Source organism: Periplaneta americana, chromosome 7 (genome assembly GCF_040183065.1).
Source record: "Periplaneta americana isolate PAMFEO1 chromosome 7, P.americana_PAMFEO1_priV1, whole genome shotgun sequence".
In the NCBI taxonomy this organism is placed as follows: Eukaryota; Metazoa; Arthropoda; class Insecta; order Blattodea; family Blattidae; genus Periplaneta; species Periplaneta americana.
In genome coordinates, this window is record NC_091123.1 from 85,905,037 (window position 1) to 85,925,271 (window position 20,235).

At 34.4% G+C, this 20,235-nt stretch overlaps 1 protein-coding gene across 2 annotated transcripts in view; it reads left to right on the forward strand.

The window, feature by feature from the left end:
* The window catches only part of LOC138703253 (ras-related protein Rab6), a 195,936-nt gene that overhangs the window by 111,765 nt on the left and 63,936 nt on the right, over positions 1 to 20,235 (forward strand). For both annotated transcript variants that reach the window (XM_069830983.1, XM_069830984.1), the window contains exons 3-6: positions 5,617 to 5,670; positions 7,227 to 7,332; positions 11,232 to 11,437; positions 17,976 to 18,042. In XM_069830983.1, coding sequence (XP_069687084.1) covers positions 5,617 to 5,670; positions 7,227 to 7,332; positions 11,232 to 11,437; positions 17,976 to 18,042 — 433 coding nt within the window. The remainder of the gene's footprint in view (positions 1 to 5,616; positions 5,671 to 7,226; positions 7,333 to 11,231; positions 11,438 to 17,975; positions 18,043 to 20,235) is intronic.

Here is a 20,235-nt window from a genome sequence, read left to right on the forward strand (position 1 = left end):
TTGATTACACAACTTTTAACACTGCACGGGTCAAAGCGGAACAAGGTGATATAAAATTTAACACGTGAAAGACACTAATACGTTTTTTGAAGTGATACAGCGTTAAAAGTTGTGTAATCAAGATGCATAATGAAGACAAGATGAATCATATAATACACAAATATAGGTCAGAGCGGAACAAGGTAATATAAAATTTAACACGTGAAAGACACTAATACGTTTTCCGAAGTGATATAGTGTTAAAAGTTGTGTAATCAAGATGTATATATGAAGAGTTCAGAGCCATAGTGGGCCAAGGGCGATTTATTAAAAACGGAGAAAGCAAGCATTAAAGTTAAGTGAATATCATAGTGTAATGAAGATTGACATATCATTTAGTTTTAATGTGTATACTTTATATTACTTGCTATATGTATGTTTCCATTGAATTATGGTAATAACTTCATTTTAACCCTTGTTTTCTACGGTTTTAGTAAATGGCGCTTGGCTCACTATGGTTCTGAACCCTTCATATATGTACTATTATTTTTAACATCTGGTTAATGTTTGGAAACTTCTTCACCGAATTATTAGACAATAAAAGCTTAATAAATGTAGAATTGAGTATCCCTAAGATTGCGAAATGAAGGAAAAGCTTTTTTTTTATCGTATAATTATAGTATACAGGGTGTAAGGGGTATACGTGCCGTCTTTTCACAATCGTCGGGAACGGTCTACAGGATCAAAAAATTTCCATACAACATACGGTCCAAACTTAATAGTTTTCCCAGAAAAAATATTTCTTCTCTTATTTTATTCGCGTTGTACTGCTTATATCGTTAGTAAAATTATGAAAACAATTACATTAGTGGATATATCTAGCAAAGAGTTAATATTAGTTTAAATATATATTTGTATGTTCTATTACGTTTTCGTGAAATTAAAATTGCATGCTTAAATTTGTTAATATTCTGGCGTGAGAGACGTGACATGTTGAGCAGGAAGTACTCTGCACAGACTTACGTACATGTCAACTGAGTTCTCCCTGTCCATAGGTCTACTGCCGAGCGGACGGCAGTTCGGTACCGGGTATTCGATAAACAACTTACAATGTCATTCACAGTTTAGGAATAGGCCTATCATATGTTATTAATTTATGGAGAAAGTCGCCGTAATTCAAGTGAGGCAAGAAGGACGTGTCGTCAATGTTTTCCGCAAAGAAGGTTACCTAATTAGCGAACTTTTGTAGTAGTTTCTCAACGATTATTAGAAAGTGGGAGTCTCTTACCCCATTTTGAAAATCACACAAACAGACATTTCTTTTAAAATGGTACTGCTTTATGGAAGCGGGAGGGATTAAAACGTTGCATTTAAAAAAAAAAGTTAGTGTGATTTTGTGCAGTAAACCTTTAGGCCTATTGTTTATTTTTTAGACGTACAATAAAATGGACCAATATTGCTAGTATTGTTAAATAAAAAGAAAATTTACCATAAAGTTTTATTAATGAGATTGAAAGTTTGTATTTGCTGTTCGTTTTATGTAAACGGTGCGCTCCTGCATCTGTTTTGTACCAGTATGTCTGTATCCGCTTGAGCTGTACTGTGTACTTGTAAACTCCCTCCTCCCCATCCAGCAACGTTGCCAAACCCCTAATATTGTAAACTTTAATAATTAGTTAAATATTGCAATTAGAAAAAAATTGAGGACATTTTTTCTTCCTTATGACATGAACAATCATCAGTTAAAATAATAGCACTCATACCCCTTACACTCTATATAATGGGGTCAAAAGCAAAGGAGTGAAAGTGCACTTCAGTTATTTTTGAGAAAATGTGATTGAAAATGTTGAAGTTTTCGTAAATTCCGTGAAGTTGTAATTTTAAATTTTAATGCGTGTTGTTACTAAACATGTTATGCTTTAGCTTACCCTAGATGGTACTCATGTTTTAAGATATGTCACTTGTACCCCTTTGCTTCTGACTCTTACATATGCATTACTATAGCTCTGTTCATTGTAACACTCGGAACATTCTAAGAGAAAATTTCAATTTATAATTCGAATTTGTTGCTCCCAATTTTAATATTCCATCTGAGGCATATGCTACAGTTATATTTAAGAATGGTAACCAATTAAGGTTGGAGAAGAAAGTGGAAATAATAGTTTACAGCTAGTCTATGAACACAATGTACTTAAAAAGCAATATTCATGTAGAGTAAAACTCCTCTTAACCGAAATCTGGCCTATCCGAAACAACGTCGCAAAAAAAAAAAAAGCCAATTTTTGTTTATCCCTGCAATATGCAATATTTTGTTCACCCCTATAGCATAGCTACAAATTTAAGTGTCACAGCAATCCTAAATCTGTTTTCTACGTTCATCTCCCAAACACTTGTTTTGTATAGTAACTGGGCGCAGCCAGTCCCGTTAAGTGAGACGTTTTCTTCTTCCCCCTCCCTCCTAGCAAGCCGGGAATTACAGGCTTATGGTGTATGCATTTGATTCCAATTTCTCGTTCATTTTAGTTGTGTTGCAGGTATCGCGTTATCGGTACGTCTTATTTTTTAGTTACGCGAGTGCGATGTCGAGTAAAAGAAAATGTGTTGTTGTACCCGTAAAGGGTAAGCTAGAAGCCGTGAGACGTGTGCAAAGTGTCGCAGTCTTGAGAAATATTACTTCCGATTATGGAATAGGAATATCAGCCGCCTCTGACTGGGTTAAATGTAAACCAAACTTTCGGAACCATGAAAGAAACTCAATTTGAAAAAAAAAAAATAATAAATAAATAAATAAACGAGGCTGTGTTTCTTTGGATCACGCAGCAACGTGCAATCGTGGCCAATCATTCAAGAAAAGGCTAGGTTATTAGCGGAAATGTTGGGGGAAGATGGTAAAAATTTCTGTGCTAGTTTATAATTTACATGCTTAGCGATCTCTTTTCCTTCCCACTTTTACCGAAAATATTTCTCATCGATTATCCGAAATGGCTCTGCCCCCTTTATTTAGGATAAATGGGGTTCTACTGTATAGGCCTACGTCCATAATTTTACTGCATGCCGTTAATTATGGGTCGTTCATGCTTATCCATTGAGGTTTGTCTAGACAAATTGGAACAATTTGGTTATTAACACGGAATATTCAAGTCCAAATTGAACTAGGGTAAAACAGTATACAGGATGGAAGGGATATAACTATGAAGATTGAAGGGGGCAAAAGAGTACATTAAAATAAATAAAAAAACTTGTTATGCATTTTGTAATTAAGTGCATGGTTAATTTAAAAAACTAGGCTGAAAGTCTGCGTAATTTGGCAATAGCGCATCACTGGCTCACGTACGAATACACACACGAACTCAGGTCTGAATAATAGTGTTACGCGCCTTAGTCACTGCAGTAGGATTGCCAGATTTCGTCGGCCTTGGTAGCGTACTTGGTGTAGAGCTGGCCTTCTATGCTCAAGGTTGCAGGTTCGATCCCGGCCTAGTTCGATGGCATTCAAGTGTGTTTAAATTCGACAGGCTTATGTCAGTAGATTTACTGGCATGTAAGTGAACTCCTGCGGGATAAAATTCCGGCACACTGGCGACGCTGATATAACCTCTGCAGTTGCGAGCGTCGTTAAATAAACCATAATTTAAATCTTTTGCCAGATTTCCTAATGGCAGGGAGTAACGATACGTGTTAATTTGTTTCATTTATTCTGCAAAAAAAAAAAAACCGTTCATTTTATCTAAAAACTCCAAAGGGATAAAGCATTCCTTGTCAGTTTTTCTAATAAGAATAAAAATCAGAATTGTACGGATAATACCTTCTAACTAAAACAGTATTTTAATATTTAGAGGAAAATTGTTTTTTCTGAGAAAAGTAGGTATTCATTTGGGAATAATATTGGTTTAAACATTTTTTATTGTACTCTGCTCACCCTACCCCAATATCCCCTGACTTAGTTGTCTTATGATGCCTTGTTAATGGCACTTACAAGGTTCAAATCTGTCTTCCGATAGTTGACTAAATAACATCTATACAAAGAATAAGCTGTTAAATATGCACAGTTATATTACTTCCACTCTGTATTTGTGTTGTGCGTGCGTGCGTTGAAAATCCTGAAGGTAGAAGTGAATACAAGAAGTAAAAAATTATCCAACATAAGAGTCATTTAGATGTACATTAATTGAATTTGTGGACCGTAATCCAAACTAACAGTTTTATCTTTCCTTAAATTAAAACAAATACGTCATGATTAGGGACCGGATTTTTAGATTTTCAAATAGGTGAAATAAGTTTTTTTTTAGGTTTTGTGTCCAACCTGTGAAAGGAGCCGCAAAAACTGCCTGATTGTTAAAAATGTATCCTTACAGTTATTCTTCAAAAATAATATATATTTATTAAGGCAATATGAATCACGAACCTGAGTTTTTCAAGAACCGAACTATTTATCAAAATTTATAAGTTTCGAAATTTTTGCTCCTTCCCCTTCAACATTATTTGTAGTTTGAATAAATTATTGTAGCAATTAACATTTTACCTAATATAATTTGCCATGATATAACTAAAGTACATAAATTTCAATTTTCAGTAGATAAAAGGTACAGTACATACACAACTTTTGAATTAAATTTGTTCAAACTTGATCAAGAATTATTTTAAAAAGTAACAAACAAAACAACATTATTTATTGGTACTGTTCCTTGTTACAATATTTGACCAAATACTCTTAAAGATTCTCGACTGAGAAGTTTTTTCTGCAAATTTCATCGCTGCCACTGCAGCAGGTACCCATGGTAACTGGCAATTGAAGCTTTTCCCCTGGAAAATGGAGCACACATTTTTCATTGTTTTAAACCCTGGATTCCTCTGCAATACTGTCTTCAGTTTTAATGTGACTGCTTCATCCATGGATCCTGATACTTGTTTCTGTAGAAGGAAGTCAATGACACCAATTACATGTTTCAGTTGTAGCGACGAAGATTCCAACTACTCTATATATTTTGGAAGGTCACTGAAATGTGAAATGTGCCTTGAGGGAAGCAAGGGAGCCATAGATGTTTGAAATTTTAAATAGAATTAAGCTTTCTCCTTTCAGGCATAAGTGAGTAATTAATATTTGAGGAGAAAAATTTGCTCCAGCGCCGGGGATCGAACCCGGGTCCTTAGTTCTACGTACCAAGTGCTCTGACCACTGTGGAATCCCGGCCAAATAAGTCACTCAACTGAGTGCGCTCCTAGTATAATGGCAGTTGACACTAGACATATACGTCAACATATATGCCTAACTTGGAGTCAGGCCACAAAGGGACAACACTGAAGAAGGAAGGTTCGATCCGGTGCTGTGGATTGAATTCGGCGTAGCTTAGTGGTCAGAGCACTTAGTACGTAGAACCAAGGACCCGGATTCGATCTCCAGTGCCAGAGCGAATTTTTCTCCTCAAATATTAATTGTCAATATTACAGAGATTATTCTGTAGGACAAATTAATAAATCCATAATATAAGTGAGTATGTTAGTTCAGAGAACTTTTTTTTTTTTAAGTTATTCCTCCCTTTCATCATCGTCGTTGTAATAATCATTATCACCATTATCAGTATCACCATTATGCTACTATGTTTGTTCAAGGTAATTAATAATTTTTTTTTTTTTCAGGCGACCATAGGAATAGATTTCTTATCAAAGACAATGTACCTGGAAGATAGAACGGTAAGAGTAATAATCATCATTACTTTAATATTACGCTAGTTCTGCTTTTACTGTTTCATATTGTGCTTGACCTTTTAACTCAGTTTATGGCCTGTGGTTAACACTAATCGTAACCTTTGTACGTTTTACTTGTGATGCATCTGTGCAGCTGACGCATTATCACTAGGCTGAGAGAGAAAGCATTGGTGCGCCAGTTTTATTACAATACATCCGTGCATTTATAAACTTTTTAATAGTTCTTGTTTAGGATGTGATTTGCCTAATATGAAGTATTGTAATACTTTGTTACGAGATTTTGGTATAGTTTTGCAAATAAAGTTTCTATCTTAACACTTTGATCCAGTCACCTCTTTCTTGGTCGATCTAGTCTCCTATGCACTGTTTGAAAATGTTATTAGATGTGGATTGCTTTTATATGGAAATAGTTCTGATCTCCCAAGCATTCAGTTATTGCAGAAAAAGGGAGTTCGTATTTTAACAATGTTACCAGCCAGATCTCTTCTCAAAAATGAAAAGATTATGATAGTGTACAATCAATATGTTTTTGAACTTTAATGCATGTAAAAAAGTATATCACTAACTATACGATTATAGAAGATTTACATCACTATGAAACTAGAAATACTGATCAACTAAATATACCATTTGTCAGTTGCAAAAACACAATCTAGTTATGTAATTACTGCAATGAAGGTATATAAGAAAGTACCTACAAATATAAAGACACAAAATGAAAGACAATTCAAACTTCAGACTAAAAGATGGCTACAAAAAATCCTTTTTGCAATATGAATGAATTTTTTGAAAATGATGTAGTATTTTAGTTCAATTTTATTATTTTTTAGGTTTTAATCATTTTAATACTATTGTACGTTCAGGCAAATAAAGAATATGAATATGAATGGTGTTTTCTTTTTCTGCTGAACTACATGAAAGCACAATGAAAAAGTGAATCAGTTTTTTGTAGCTAATCATGATATAAGTTCAGTAACAACTTATATATGGGCAGGGCATGTAGCACGTATGGGCGAATCCAGAAATGCATATAGAGTGTTAGTTGGGAGGCCGGAGGGAAAAAGACCTTTGGGGAGGCCGAGACGTAAATGGGAAGATAATATTAAAATGGATTTGAGGGAGGTGGGATATGATGATAGAGAATGGATTAATTTTGCTCAGGATAGGGACCAATGGCGGGCTTATGTGAGGGTGGCAATGAACCTCTGGGTTTCTTAAAAGCCAGTAAGTAAGTAGTAAGTAACAACTTATATATGCAATGTATAATTTTGTATCTCTTATTACATCTAATATTTTAATTGTTTTACATTATTAACTCCGGCAAAATCAAAGTTTGTCATCACATGGAAACATTTATTTTCACATAAAAATAATTGGCACATTGGTTTATGCAAATTTGTAAGTATTTACATTTGTGAGCAGTGGCTGTATTTTCTAAGAATTGAATAGGTTAATTTCTATATTTTTTTGTGTATGCATCTTAGATTATTATAAGTGTTTTGTTGCACGTAATTGAAATAAAGTGACATATTTATGATCAGGTTCGACTTCAACTATGGGACACAGCTGGCCAGGAGAGATTTCGCAGTCTTATTCCTTCATACATTCGAGACTCTACCGTTGCTGTTGTTGTCTACGATATTACAAGTATGTGACTTGGATTAAAATTATTTTTATATTATAATTTATTGCATGTATTAACTTAGACAAAGAGAGAAATGACAGAATAAGGTTCATGGCAATGCACAGTGATTCGAAACGTGAATATAGCAGGACAAAATTAATTTTGGTCACCCTCGTGGAAGTGAATTTTGTTCATGCCATAGAATTGTAAAGCTACTGAACCTTCATAATTTGTAATAATCAAAACTACAGTAAATAGTGGTGTATCAGCACCATTTTATCGTGAATTTGGACTTGTAGGCACCTGACTGTGCATGTAGTTTGAGACAGTTATTTAGTAGGAAAGAAAGAAGGGTGTATGTTTTCGACAATGTGAAGGACTAAACATTAAATTTCTGTTGCCAGTTTAGCTTAAGGTATGTACCATGTTGTAACATACTATTGGATGGAAAACAGAAAGTCGTATGTGCATGCTGATGACTGACAATCATTGAAGAAAAAAAATAATTTTGTATTTATTATGAATATCGATATAGACTTTTAAAACCAACGGATCCAAGAAATCTTTCTTATATCTTATAATAACCCTTTAACTTCGAAACACTATGGATGCTAGGTGCGTTAACCTGTGGTTTGTAAGATATGGAGCGCTCAGAGCACAAGGGAATCAAGTCACAAAAATAAACTTTTCAGAAAATTAGACTTAAAGTTTTTTATGTATATTTAATTACCCGTTAAAATGAGTGTGATTTTAAACATCTGCACCATTGCAAAGATTGTGAGGATATGATTCTTTTGTGCTCTGAAAGTAGCCTCATCTAAGGTATGTACAGACGAAATATATCCCAATTTACTAAAAGTGGACTTGATTCCCTTTGAACTCACCAATATCCCATTCTTCACAAGGTTGCTAACAGTTGCAGACCTTGAAGTAAATATACTGTTATAATAATTGTATTAAATTCCATAGATCTATAGACGTAAGTTCTTTGTCATTATTTAATCATTCCTGCTTGTAATTTTTTCACATAATATCGAAATATTAATTTTTTTCAGGCGAGATTATGTTTTGCAGAGGGAAAAGTGATTTACCTGTTACGACCTGTATGGAATTATTTAAGTACTGTGGAACAAAAAGTGATATTTTAAATTAACCATGTGATATGTACAGAGAAAAAATTAGATTACAGGACTACATTGTTGCTAGTCTTAAAGTTATAAAAAATACAAAAAACTGGGGACTTAAATCTGTTCTTCAGAAGTTCTGAAAAGAGTTGAATAGTAACTAACACACGTTTTTACTGAAACTCAGGTATGGTTGAATTGTGAAGTACAATTTCTTACTAGTATCACAAAATTATGCTATCTTCAACTCCTGTTTCCAAATTTCATAAAAATCTATTATATAGAAGTCATTAATTTTATCTAAATAAATCCCTTATAAAGGGATTGTTCCTTTTATACGAATGTAATCAAGAGTTTGTACACGAAAAATACAAATGATATTGTCTGAAATTAAATTGACAAATCTGAAATACAATTGATAATTTCTGAAATTAAATTGATATTTTCTGAAATACAACTGGAAAAGGTGTAGAAATAGTTGGTGTTGAAGTGATGGCAATGTTGAAGTAGATGTTAAGGAAATAGAACCCTCACTTCCATGAGTGTGAGCAGTGATTATGCAATTCTGATGTCGGTTTCTCATTGCATTTGTTGCTATGCTTTCGTGTAAGTCTTCCAAGAGTGTTGGGGAAATTTTGCTTTTGAAGTACAGTATTTTGGATTACATGTGAGCCAAAGCGAACTGTCAAGACCCTATGTCTTTTCATAAAGGACTTTGCCCAATCATTGCCCGATAAATTGTCCTTGAACTGCTTAACAGTCCTCCTCCTACCTAGCAGGTAAGCCTTTTCGAATGTAACAATTGGGAACACGAAGTTACTCATTTGCATGGTACCTGGTTTTTCGGAGAGTTTGTATTCCAATTTATAATTTATGATTCTTCTGGGGATTTTGAAATGTGCTTCTGCTAATCTCTAGGCATTCTTCCACTTCTTACTGCGTGAAGACATTCTTGCAATTAATCTTCTGGACTGGCATTATGGAATGCGCGCTGGTTTGAGTCCTCATGGAGGAAGAAATTTTCTCATGAAATTTCGGCCAGTGTATGGGACTGGTGCCCACCCAGCATCATGATGCACTTGGGGAGCTACAATAGGTAGCGAATGCCAGCTATAACGGCTGGGGGTATCATCATGCTAATCACACGGTACCTCCATTCTGATTGGATGATCGTCCACCTCTGCTTCGGCATGTGGGCGTGAGGCCAGCAGCCGGCTAGTCGGTCTAGGCCCTTCACAGGCTGTAGCGCCACGGATGATGATGATGATGATGATGATGATGATGAATCTTCTGAATAGTTTCCATCCGATCTGGCACCGAGAGAATATTTGTATATTCTTGGCATGACTTTAATATGTAATAAAAAAACATTCAAGTAATTTAGCTGCAATACAAAGTGTGAATTATGGTAAGTGTTTTTAATCTTCATGGAAGTTCCTCAAATGAAAATAATGCAACTAAATAAAAAATTCTTCATTTGGGTTATGATACAAAGTAACCCAATTTAGCTTCAAATTCACTTTGGTTAGAAAATTCTTCTGTAACACCATTTGCCCACAAAACAGCTACACAAACGAAATCATAAAGGCTAAATGGACGAATAAGGAACATATGTACGTGTAACTTATCTTCAGATTGTACACACTGTTTGTGATGGAAGATAATTAATTAGATCTATATTTTAATCAGATTATGCACACGTTCTGTTGTTAAGGTATAGAACTACCATAAATGCTGTGACCACGTACAGTGGAAAAAATAATGTACTATTGGTGGAAGTGATGAACAGACAAATTTGGTTTACGGAAACACACCTAGATCTACGTAAAACGTTTTTCATAGATTGTGCAAAGTTACCCCATTTTGTGGTAGTTGGTTTTCATACTAAATGGGCACCCAAAAACAGTCCTTTTCCTGGCTACATAATTTTCCCAAAGTGTATTCAAGAAACATACAATTCTGAGTAATGTAGTCTCAAATTGTAAATATGTAATAATAATAATAATAATAATAATAATAATAATAATAATAATAATAATAATAATTTACAGTCATAGCAGGGGATTGAATACAGAACATTTTGTTGGCAGAGTAATGTGCTAGCATTCAGCTATGAAGGAGACATGGAATGCATGAATATGTCGTTGAAGTTGGTTGTCATATTAATATTATTTCTATGTGTTTCTTAATCAACAAGTATTTACACATATAATTGCAGCTTCCCAACATTCTAAATCTTGATTATGATACATGTTCTTGTATATACACAGCATTAAAGTTAATTTTAATTGTATTATTGCAGTTTGTATGCATGTTGAACTTATGCTGACATTAATTCCCGATTTTTATGTATTTTTTATTGTTATTTGATCCCGATTTTTATGTATTTTTTATTGTTATTTCATAAGAATATTCACGTCTCTTATCATTTTTATATTAATTAACCCCAATTAGTTGGCGTTGACTTTGGCAGCAGAACGTAATACTTCAATTCTGGCATCAGATGAGTTTTCTAATCGTTAATTTGAAGAATTTTGGTATTTTACAAGCTGCATACCTTAACCTGCATCTTTTTACTTCCTACATTGAGTTTCTTCAAACTTGTTTGTACAATACTTCCAACTTAAAACCTTACTGCTAAATATCACTTTTAACTATTTTTAGAAAATTTTAATTATAAAATTAAGGGCCTGCTTGTTGCTATTGTTTTTTTCTCCTCATCTATTTACAGTAGCACCTTCAATGCTATTGAAATATATTTCTTCATATAGTTAATTTGATTTACTTTTGATGTGCAGATGCAAATTCATTCCACCAAACATCGAAATGGATCGATGATGTTCGGACAGAACGTGGAAGTGATGTAATTATAATGTTAGTTGGAAACAAGACAGACTTATCAGATAAACGACAAGTATCGACTGAAGAAGGAGAACGTAAAGCAAAGGAGCTCAATGTCATGTTCATCGAGACCAGTGCCAAGGCAGGCTACAATGTTAAACAGGTAATTTTATATTCCTCTATAACGTGAGTAAAAAAAAAAAATAATGTATATCATTATACTTTCCATGTAATGTGTGATCAATTCAACAAGGTAAGTTACAAACAAATTATTATATAATGTGGCATTTGGGCAACTACTAAATATACATAGGCCAAATAGAAATGGTAGGGACGAAATTGAAATACAAACTGCTGAGCCATTTATACCCGAACCCACACTTTCAGAAGTCGAAATTGCGATAGAAAATCTGAAAAATTATAAGTCTCCAGGTATCGATCAAATTCCAGCAGAATTAATACAAGAGGGTGGAAGCGCATTTCTAAAACGAAATTTATAAGTTTGTACTTGCTATTTGGGAAAAGGAAATTGTACCAGAACAATGGAAGGAGTCCATAATCGTACCTATGTTTAAGAAGGGGGACAAGACTAACTGTAGTAACTTTCGAGGAATATCACTTTTGTTGATGTACAAAATTGTGTCCAATATACTTTTGAGAAGATTAACTCCATATGTAGATGAAATTATTGGGAATCATCAGTGTGGTTTCAGGCGTAATAGATCAACTATTGATCAGATATTTTGTATTCGACAGGTAATGGAGAAAAAATGGGAGTAAAAGGGTACAGTGCATCAGTTATTCATAGATTTCAAAAAAGCATATGACTCGGTTAAGAGAGAAGTTTTGTATGATATTCTTATCGAATTTGGTACTCCCAAGAAACTAGTTCGACTAATTAAAATGTGTCTCAGTGAAATGAACAGCAGAGTCCGTATAGGTCAGTTTCTATCAGATATGTTTCCAATTCATGCGGGGTAAAGCAAGGAGATGCACTATCACCTTTACTTTTTAACTTTGCTCTAGAGTATGCCATTAGGAAAGTCCAGGATAACAGAGAGGCTTTGGAATTGAACAGGTTACATCAGCATCTTGTCTATGCAGATGATGTGAATATGTTAGGAGAAAATCCACAAACAATTAGAGAAAATACGGGAATTTTACTTGAAGCAAGTAAAGAAATAGGTTTGGAAGTAAATCCCGAAAAGACAAAGTATATGATTGTGTCTCGTGACGAGAATATTATATGAAATGGAAATAAAAAATTGGAAATTTATCCTTTGAAGAGGTGGAAAAATTCAAATACCTGGGAGCAACAGTAACAAATATAAATGATACTCGTAAGGAAATTAAACACAGAATAAATATGGGAAATGCTTGTTATTATTCGGTTGAGAAGCTTTTATCATCCAGTTTACTGTCAAAAATCTGAAAGTTAGAATTTATAAAACAGTTATATTACCAGTTGTTCTGTATGGTTGTGAAACTTGGACTCTCATTTTGAGAGAGGGACATAGGTTAAGGGTGCTTAGGAAAATATTTGGAGCTAAGAGGGATGAAGTTATAGGAGAATGGAGAAAGTTACACAACACAGAACTACACGCATTGTATTCTTCACCTGACATAATTAGGAACATTAAATCCAGACGTATGAGATGGGCAGGGCATGTAGCACGTATGGGCGAATCCAGAAATGTATATAGAGTGTTAGTTGGGAGGCCGGAGGGAAAAAGACCTTTGGGGAGGCCGAGACATAGATGGGAAGATAATATTAAAATGGATTTGAGGGAGGTGGGATATGATGATAGAGATTGGATTAATCTTGCTCAGGATAGGGACCAATGGTGGGCTTATGTGAGGGCGGCAGTGAACCTCCGGGTTCCTTAAAAGCCAGTAAGTATATGAAGTGGTATCAAATAAATAGCTCATATAGATAATATGCTATGGAATATTGCTTCAGTACACATACAGGGTGATTCAAAAGGAAAAGTCAGCCAGCGAGGAGGTGGATCAGAGCGATGTTTATAGCAGGAAAGTTTTTTTTGTCATTTTTGTTTATCGACAACTGTTTCACAGTTATAACAGGTCAAGCATGTAATTCACATTTAAGATGATTTACTTGCATAAGATCATAATGATATTAGCAATAATAATAATCAATCAATCTTCTTAATGTATCCAACTGTTTGCTGACAACATAAAGTCCACTGTAGTCTATTCAGTTTTTGTTTTTCATGAGAAAGAGGGGTATTTTGATCAGTGTTCATTATAGATGCCTGTTGCTAGTAGCCAGAGTTGGGGTGTTGTCAATATATACTGCAGGGCTGTGTCTTCTGCAACTGGTACTGATGATTTTAATTTACTTCTTTTGTGGTTTATGGATGGACAGTATAGAAGAATGTGTTCCAGATCTTCATCATGATGATTACACCACAGACAAGTAGGATTATCAGAAAGGTGAAATCAGTGTAGGTACAATTGTGTGACAATGTGATCTGTTCTGGCTCTTGTTAAAAATGTTTGAACATGTCTGAACAATAATAATAATAATAATAATAATAATAATAATAATAATAATAATGATGATAATAAAATTTATCCTCAGCACCTTTTATTGGAGGCAAATGCTCAAAATGTCCTCCTCTCCAAGCATGCCTGGGCACTTTCTCTAATAACAATGTGCACACTATCCAGCAGCTGGTTTTGTTATCTGATGTCTGCTGCAGCTGCAACAATGTGTTGCAGCAGAAAATCTCTGTATGTAACCTCTGTAACATACACTTTTTCTTTACAGCCCCATAAACTCCACACCTGTCACTCCTAATGACTACACACCAATCAATATTCTCCTTGCCATATCTAAGGCTCTAGAAGGAAGAGTTAATAAACAATTGATAAGTCATCTCAGCACCTCTGACGTTTTAGATCCTTATCAACCTGGTTTCAGAGCGGGACACAGTACAACTACTGCACTGCTTAACATGACTGAGGATATTCGTGATGTCATGGACAATAGCCAATTGACTGTACTTGCTCTTCTTGACTTTAGTAAAATCTTCGACATTATGGACATTGACATTCTATTATTAAAGCTATATGCTTTAAACTTCTCATAAAGCTGCATCTCTTGGTTTGATTCATACCTTCGCGACCGCCAGCAATGTGTTTTGTTTTCTAGCAGGTTTTCTTTGTGGCATATTGTGAAGTGTGGCATTCCCCAGGCATCAGTGTTAGGGCCTCTGCTTTTTTCCATGTATATTAATGATATACATTCTTCACTAAAACATAGCAGACATCATCTTTACGTTGATGACCTCCAAATTTATTTACATTTCCTTCTGGAAATGCTAAATGTTTAATGAAGACTAACTTCATTATACACCTGATGTCGGGCTTACAGTAAACCCAGAGAAATTTCAGGCTATTATTCTAGGATACAAGAGACTGTTATCTTCTTTCGACATACGACATACACCATTAGTTGTTATAAACAATATTTCTATGCCGTACAGCTCCAATGTAAATCTAGGTGTCTGCTTTGATGAAAACTTAAGTTGGAATAGTCAGGTTACAAATATTACAAAAAACGTTTTTCCGGTTTTCCACTTCCTAACTCACATAAAACGTCTCCTCCTCTTCTCACTGAAAAAAATCCTTATCCAGACTCTGATTATGCCTTTATTTGATTATTGCGATATTCTATTAATTGATGTAACTTCAAAATTAGCCATGAAGCTACAATGTGTCCATAATATGTGCATTATATTTATATGCTACATTCAGAAATATTACCATATTTTACCATACTTCGAACAGTTGTTCCGGCTCCGACTTGGGAAACACATAAAACTGAACTCACTCTCACTGCTATATCAAATCATACACACTTCTTGTTCACCTTACCTGTCATGTCGATTTCAGAATTTCTCATCTCTTCACAGCTTTGGCACACGGTCTCAACAAGAAACTATTATCCTTGTACCTAAGCACAAAACATGCATTATTCTCAGTCATTTACAATCTACACATCTCGAATCTGGAATCTTCTTTCTGTTGATGTTAGAATCTGTTGAACGGTATCATCTTTCAAAATTAAAATCACAGTTACCTAATTCAACAGACATAGTACATTACATTTGCTCTTAAGAAATATTAAATTTAATAATTTGAGTTTTTTTCAGACGAGTTTACTGAATTGATTTTCTCTTAATATGTTGAACAGTGATTACATTTAAGTGAGTGAGAGAGAGAGAGAGTGTGTGTGTGTGTGTGTGTGTGTGTGTGTGTGCGCGCGCGTGCGTGCGTGCGTGTGTGTTTTTTTTTTTGCTCTGAATTTGACAATAGTCATTCTTCTTCTCGCCTCCCAATATTTAGAGATGAGGTACTTAAAGATATTTAAATATCTAAATAATTGTAGTTTTACTTTATAAATGATAGTCCTGCGTAATTATCTTTACATTTCTAAGCATATGCTTAACTGGTAACTTAGACATGTTTCAATAATAGAATTTCACAATGTATCTATTACTGCTGCTACTGCTTCTTCTTCTTCTTCTTCTTCTTCTTCTTTTGAATAAAATTTAGACCTGATTCAGTGGCCTAAACTCTGCTAGGTAAAACAAAATATATTACAGTATAACCCTGTTAATATGCTTGTCAAGGGACGTTGTCTTAAAGCATTATAAGTGCAACAGTCTTATAGATGGAAAATGATTTATGAAATGGGAAAAACAATTTAGACACCACTTCATAGGAATCATATTGTGCATTAGTTTAAGTGAAAAATGCTAATAAGAGTTCATTTCATATGAAAAAAATCTTTGATTGTTTGCCATGTGTTTGTACTACTATTATGAATGATAACATTTTCTATGCGGTTCAAGTAAGTGCAGATAATTTCATTTGATACATTGCTAGGAGAAATTTTTTACTTATAAACAGAAATTTGCACTTTGTCATTTTGCACTATCAAACTTACTGCATACCCCACAAAATTCAAAGAATGACTAAATTTTACAGAAATGACAGGAATGTTATGACAGGGAGACTTTTGAGTGTTAAAATCCTTTCATACAAAGGAAAGTACCGATAAATACAACTTCCAACACTGACCAGATAGGGGGTGAAATTTCTTTCTTGTACTCGTGATGCAGTGACCCTTAGGGCAGTCACAGTAACATATATTATTTTTTCACGATGTTTTTAAAACATTGTAAGTTTCACAATTTATATGGTATTTTTTAGTCATTTCTGATCTGAAAAAAGTGCTACAAGCAGAATTTGGAAGCATTACAAAGGGTAAAATTATGCAAGATTGTAATTTATATGAAATATCCAGGGACTAAGTCAAATGGCTGTAATGCTAAGCTGACATAGCAGATAAGTCCAGGAAGGAACAGGGCTTGGAAAGTTGCGTATGTGTGTACTTTTTACGTGCACTATTTACCCAAATATCATATTCTGTTATGGTCATAGCTCGTCAGATATCCTACACTGTTAGTTTTTTTTGTATGTTTCCATGAAATAATTGTTCAATCAATGTTGCGGAAATGTATGAGGAGGAAGTAAGTCCCAGTTACATATCACCACTGATGGTATGTGGCATATGCAGTGAATAAACCAAATGAGGCATAGGTAGGCCTAGTCATTGGACGAGAGATTGCATATGAGAACATCAGTATTGTGTGTAATAATATACCCGTAATGTAAAACATTGTAACATACTGTATATCTCTGTGTGTTGGAAATGTATGGGGAGGAAGTAGGTCCCAGTTACATATCGACATTGATGGTATGTGGCATATGCAGTGAATAAACCAAATGAGGCATCGGTAGCCATTGGACGAGAGATTGCATATGAGAACATCAGTATTGTGTGTAATAATATACCTGTAATGTTACATTGTAACATACTGTATATCTCTTTGTGTCGAAAATGTATGGGGAGGAATTAAGTCCCAGTTACATATCACCACTGATGGTATGTGGCATATGCAGTGAATAAACCAAATGAGGCATAGGTAGCCATTGGACGAGAGATTGCATATGAGAACATCAGTATTGTGTGTAATAATATACCTGTAATGTTACATTGTAACATACTGTATATCTCTTTGTGTCGAAAATGTATGGGGAGGAATTAAGTCCCAGTTACATATCACCACTGATGGTATGTGGCATATGCAGTGAATAAACCAAATGAGGCATCGGTAGCCATTGGACGAGAGATTGCATATGAGAACATCAGTATTGTGTGTAATAATATACCTGTAATATAGAACATTGTAACATACTGTATATCTCTTTGTGTTTTTGTATGTGCATGCATACATTTTGGAACATGTGTGCATGCGTGCACATGTATACATGCACTTGAGTGTGTTGCTATCCATGTGTCAGATACCATGTGTTGGTGGTAATTGTGTAAAGATACTATTTGTTGGTAGTGATTTTTTTGTGATATATGCAAATATGGAATTCTGATATTTCCATTGAAAATGATACCGGTATTATTCATTTCAAGTGAAGAGAAAAGAATCTAATGCTACTTTATTTTTATATTTAAAGCTTCATGTTAAAACTTGTACTAGTATGTTTAGAACTTGAGAACTTAGTTAAATAATAATTAGGAAGGTAATATATTATTATGTGGATGTTCTGGTTACTTCTTTTTTAATATAGTTTACTTTCTCTTTTTGCAGCTGTTCCGGCGTGTAGCAGCTGCCCTTCCGGGTATGGACTCCACAGAGAACAAGCCTCCAGAAGACAGTATCCTTTTACTGCCTTGTTTAATATTGTTATTATATCTTGATCTGTTTAAATACAACTACAAAACTTGTTGTATTTGGTCTACACTGTTCAAGACATGCTGTCAATGAGAAGTTGTGTACAAGAAAAAGCATGCTATATGTTTGCAGTAGTTATTTGTTTGCAAATTATCTCGGAATACGAATTCATCGTTTGAATTACAATATTGAAATATATGTCTAACGCTTGCAATTATTACTCATAGAGTTTAAGTACTGTAATGTGTATGATGGGAGTTACTGGTATTGTTAAAGCCAGGTCGAAGGAAAACCAATATATTATTGAAGTTGGGGTATAATCTTTAGCAGTATAACATAATTGTCATTGTTTCCATATACAGGGCTCCTACAAAAGACCTTTCCTGTTTCGAACACATGTAATTTATGTTTTATGAATCTGAGGTGCATGAAAATAGAACCAATGGAAAGAGAAACTCAAGAAGTTTAGTTCCTTATCTTAAAGATGTTCAATCTGTCTCCTCTTAGTAACACGACACACATCAAGCCTATAGTCAAGTTCCACATAGGTACGCGTATTTTCTGACCCCCAGATTCTGAGGTTATGTTTATTCACCTTACCAGAAAGATGAAAAGTGACTTCGTCAGAAAACAGCACAGAACGAATAAATTCATCATCATTATCAATAAAAGTCTTCATACTTATGCAGAGATTTCTTCGTAGCACTTTGTCCTCTGATTTTAGGACTTCAGCAACTGTAGTCAGTATGGATGAAATCGCAACTGCTAGTGAAGAATCTTGCCTTAAAATCAGTGTACCATTTACGGATTGTAGGCCCACTGGCTGAATCTGCACCAAACTTTGTTTGGTAATGTCATTGCACATTAATATCTGACTGGTTCACATGAAAATCAAGCTTTTCTGTCATCTACAGCAGCCATTTTGCCTCAACAATGAAAAAATTTGTTTATATACGCTATTATGAGGCAGTATTATCAACTAGGAAAACAATGTTGCCACAACTAAACTTTTTGAGTTTCTCTTTCCATTGGTGCTATTTACATGCACTCAGATTCATAGAACGTAAATTACATGTGTTCGTAACCGGAAAGATCGTTTGTAGGAGCCCTGTATGTGGTATAACATATAATGATGGAGCATCATAATCATTTATAGAAGCTTCCTTTTAAAGATTTGTTCCATTTGTCTCATTCTCTCCCTGTTCCAATGAGAGTTAGGTACAAACATTAGAGACTGAATTTTCGCGATTTCTCAGTGTTATCAGCACAATATAGGACTGTGCCTGATAACTGCAGGCAAGCAGAATAATGAAAAGAGGCTAAATCTTCACTTTCTTCGTTAAAATATAAATAATGACTATTGGATTTAATTGTCTGTGATCTCTCCTTACTCTCTTAAGAGAGCAAGATTATCACATACTCATCCATAGATGTGCACGAGCATAATTGAGAAAATAACCACAATGTGGTTCAGTATCTTAAGTCATGTATTTCGTTCTTGTTCTTTCTCTGTATAATTGATGGTAGGTGGGTAAAAGAAAGTAATAATTAAGTACCTGAAATATGTGATACATTGATTGCTTTTTCTAACTGACAATAGAATCATATTATGTATTATGTAGTTACTAGAAAAACATAGCTTCTTGTACGTTACTTTGTCATTCTCATTGAATTTAAATTTTTAAATGTTTATAGTATATATTTGTAATTGATAATTAATTTTCAGCATTTCGTAATATTTTCTTTCAGCAAGAGGACTTCTTTTTCCGTATTTAATTGAACATATGTTTCATGTTAACTGCATCCCTTCGAAAAGTCTCTTGCTATATGTTTGAACTGTATCACTTTTTTATCATTGTTCTGAAATTTCTTACAGTCATATGTCTCTAGTATGGAGCTACATATTTTCGGCCAAAAATCATTGAAAGTGTAACAATTATCCCATATATAGTATGAGCAGGACGAATAGAAGAAATAGTGTACGCACTCCTATGCTTTCTCAATGTCGGTGGCATACCTGACAACTAGTGGCGCTTCGATCGCTAGGAGCCATCTGTTGTCTGAAGTGAGACACCGAAAATATATTTCTCACGCGTTTAATGGTAAAAGTTTCTAAGAGTTGTTAATATGATTCGTTGTTGAGAGTTACGTAGATGTCTTCAATTTGTTGTGCTCT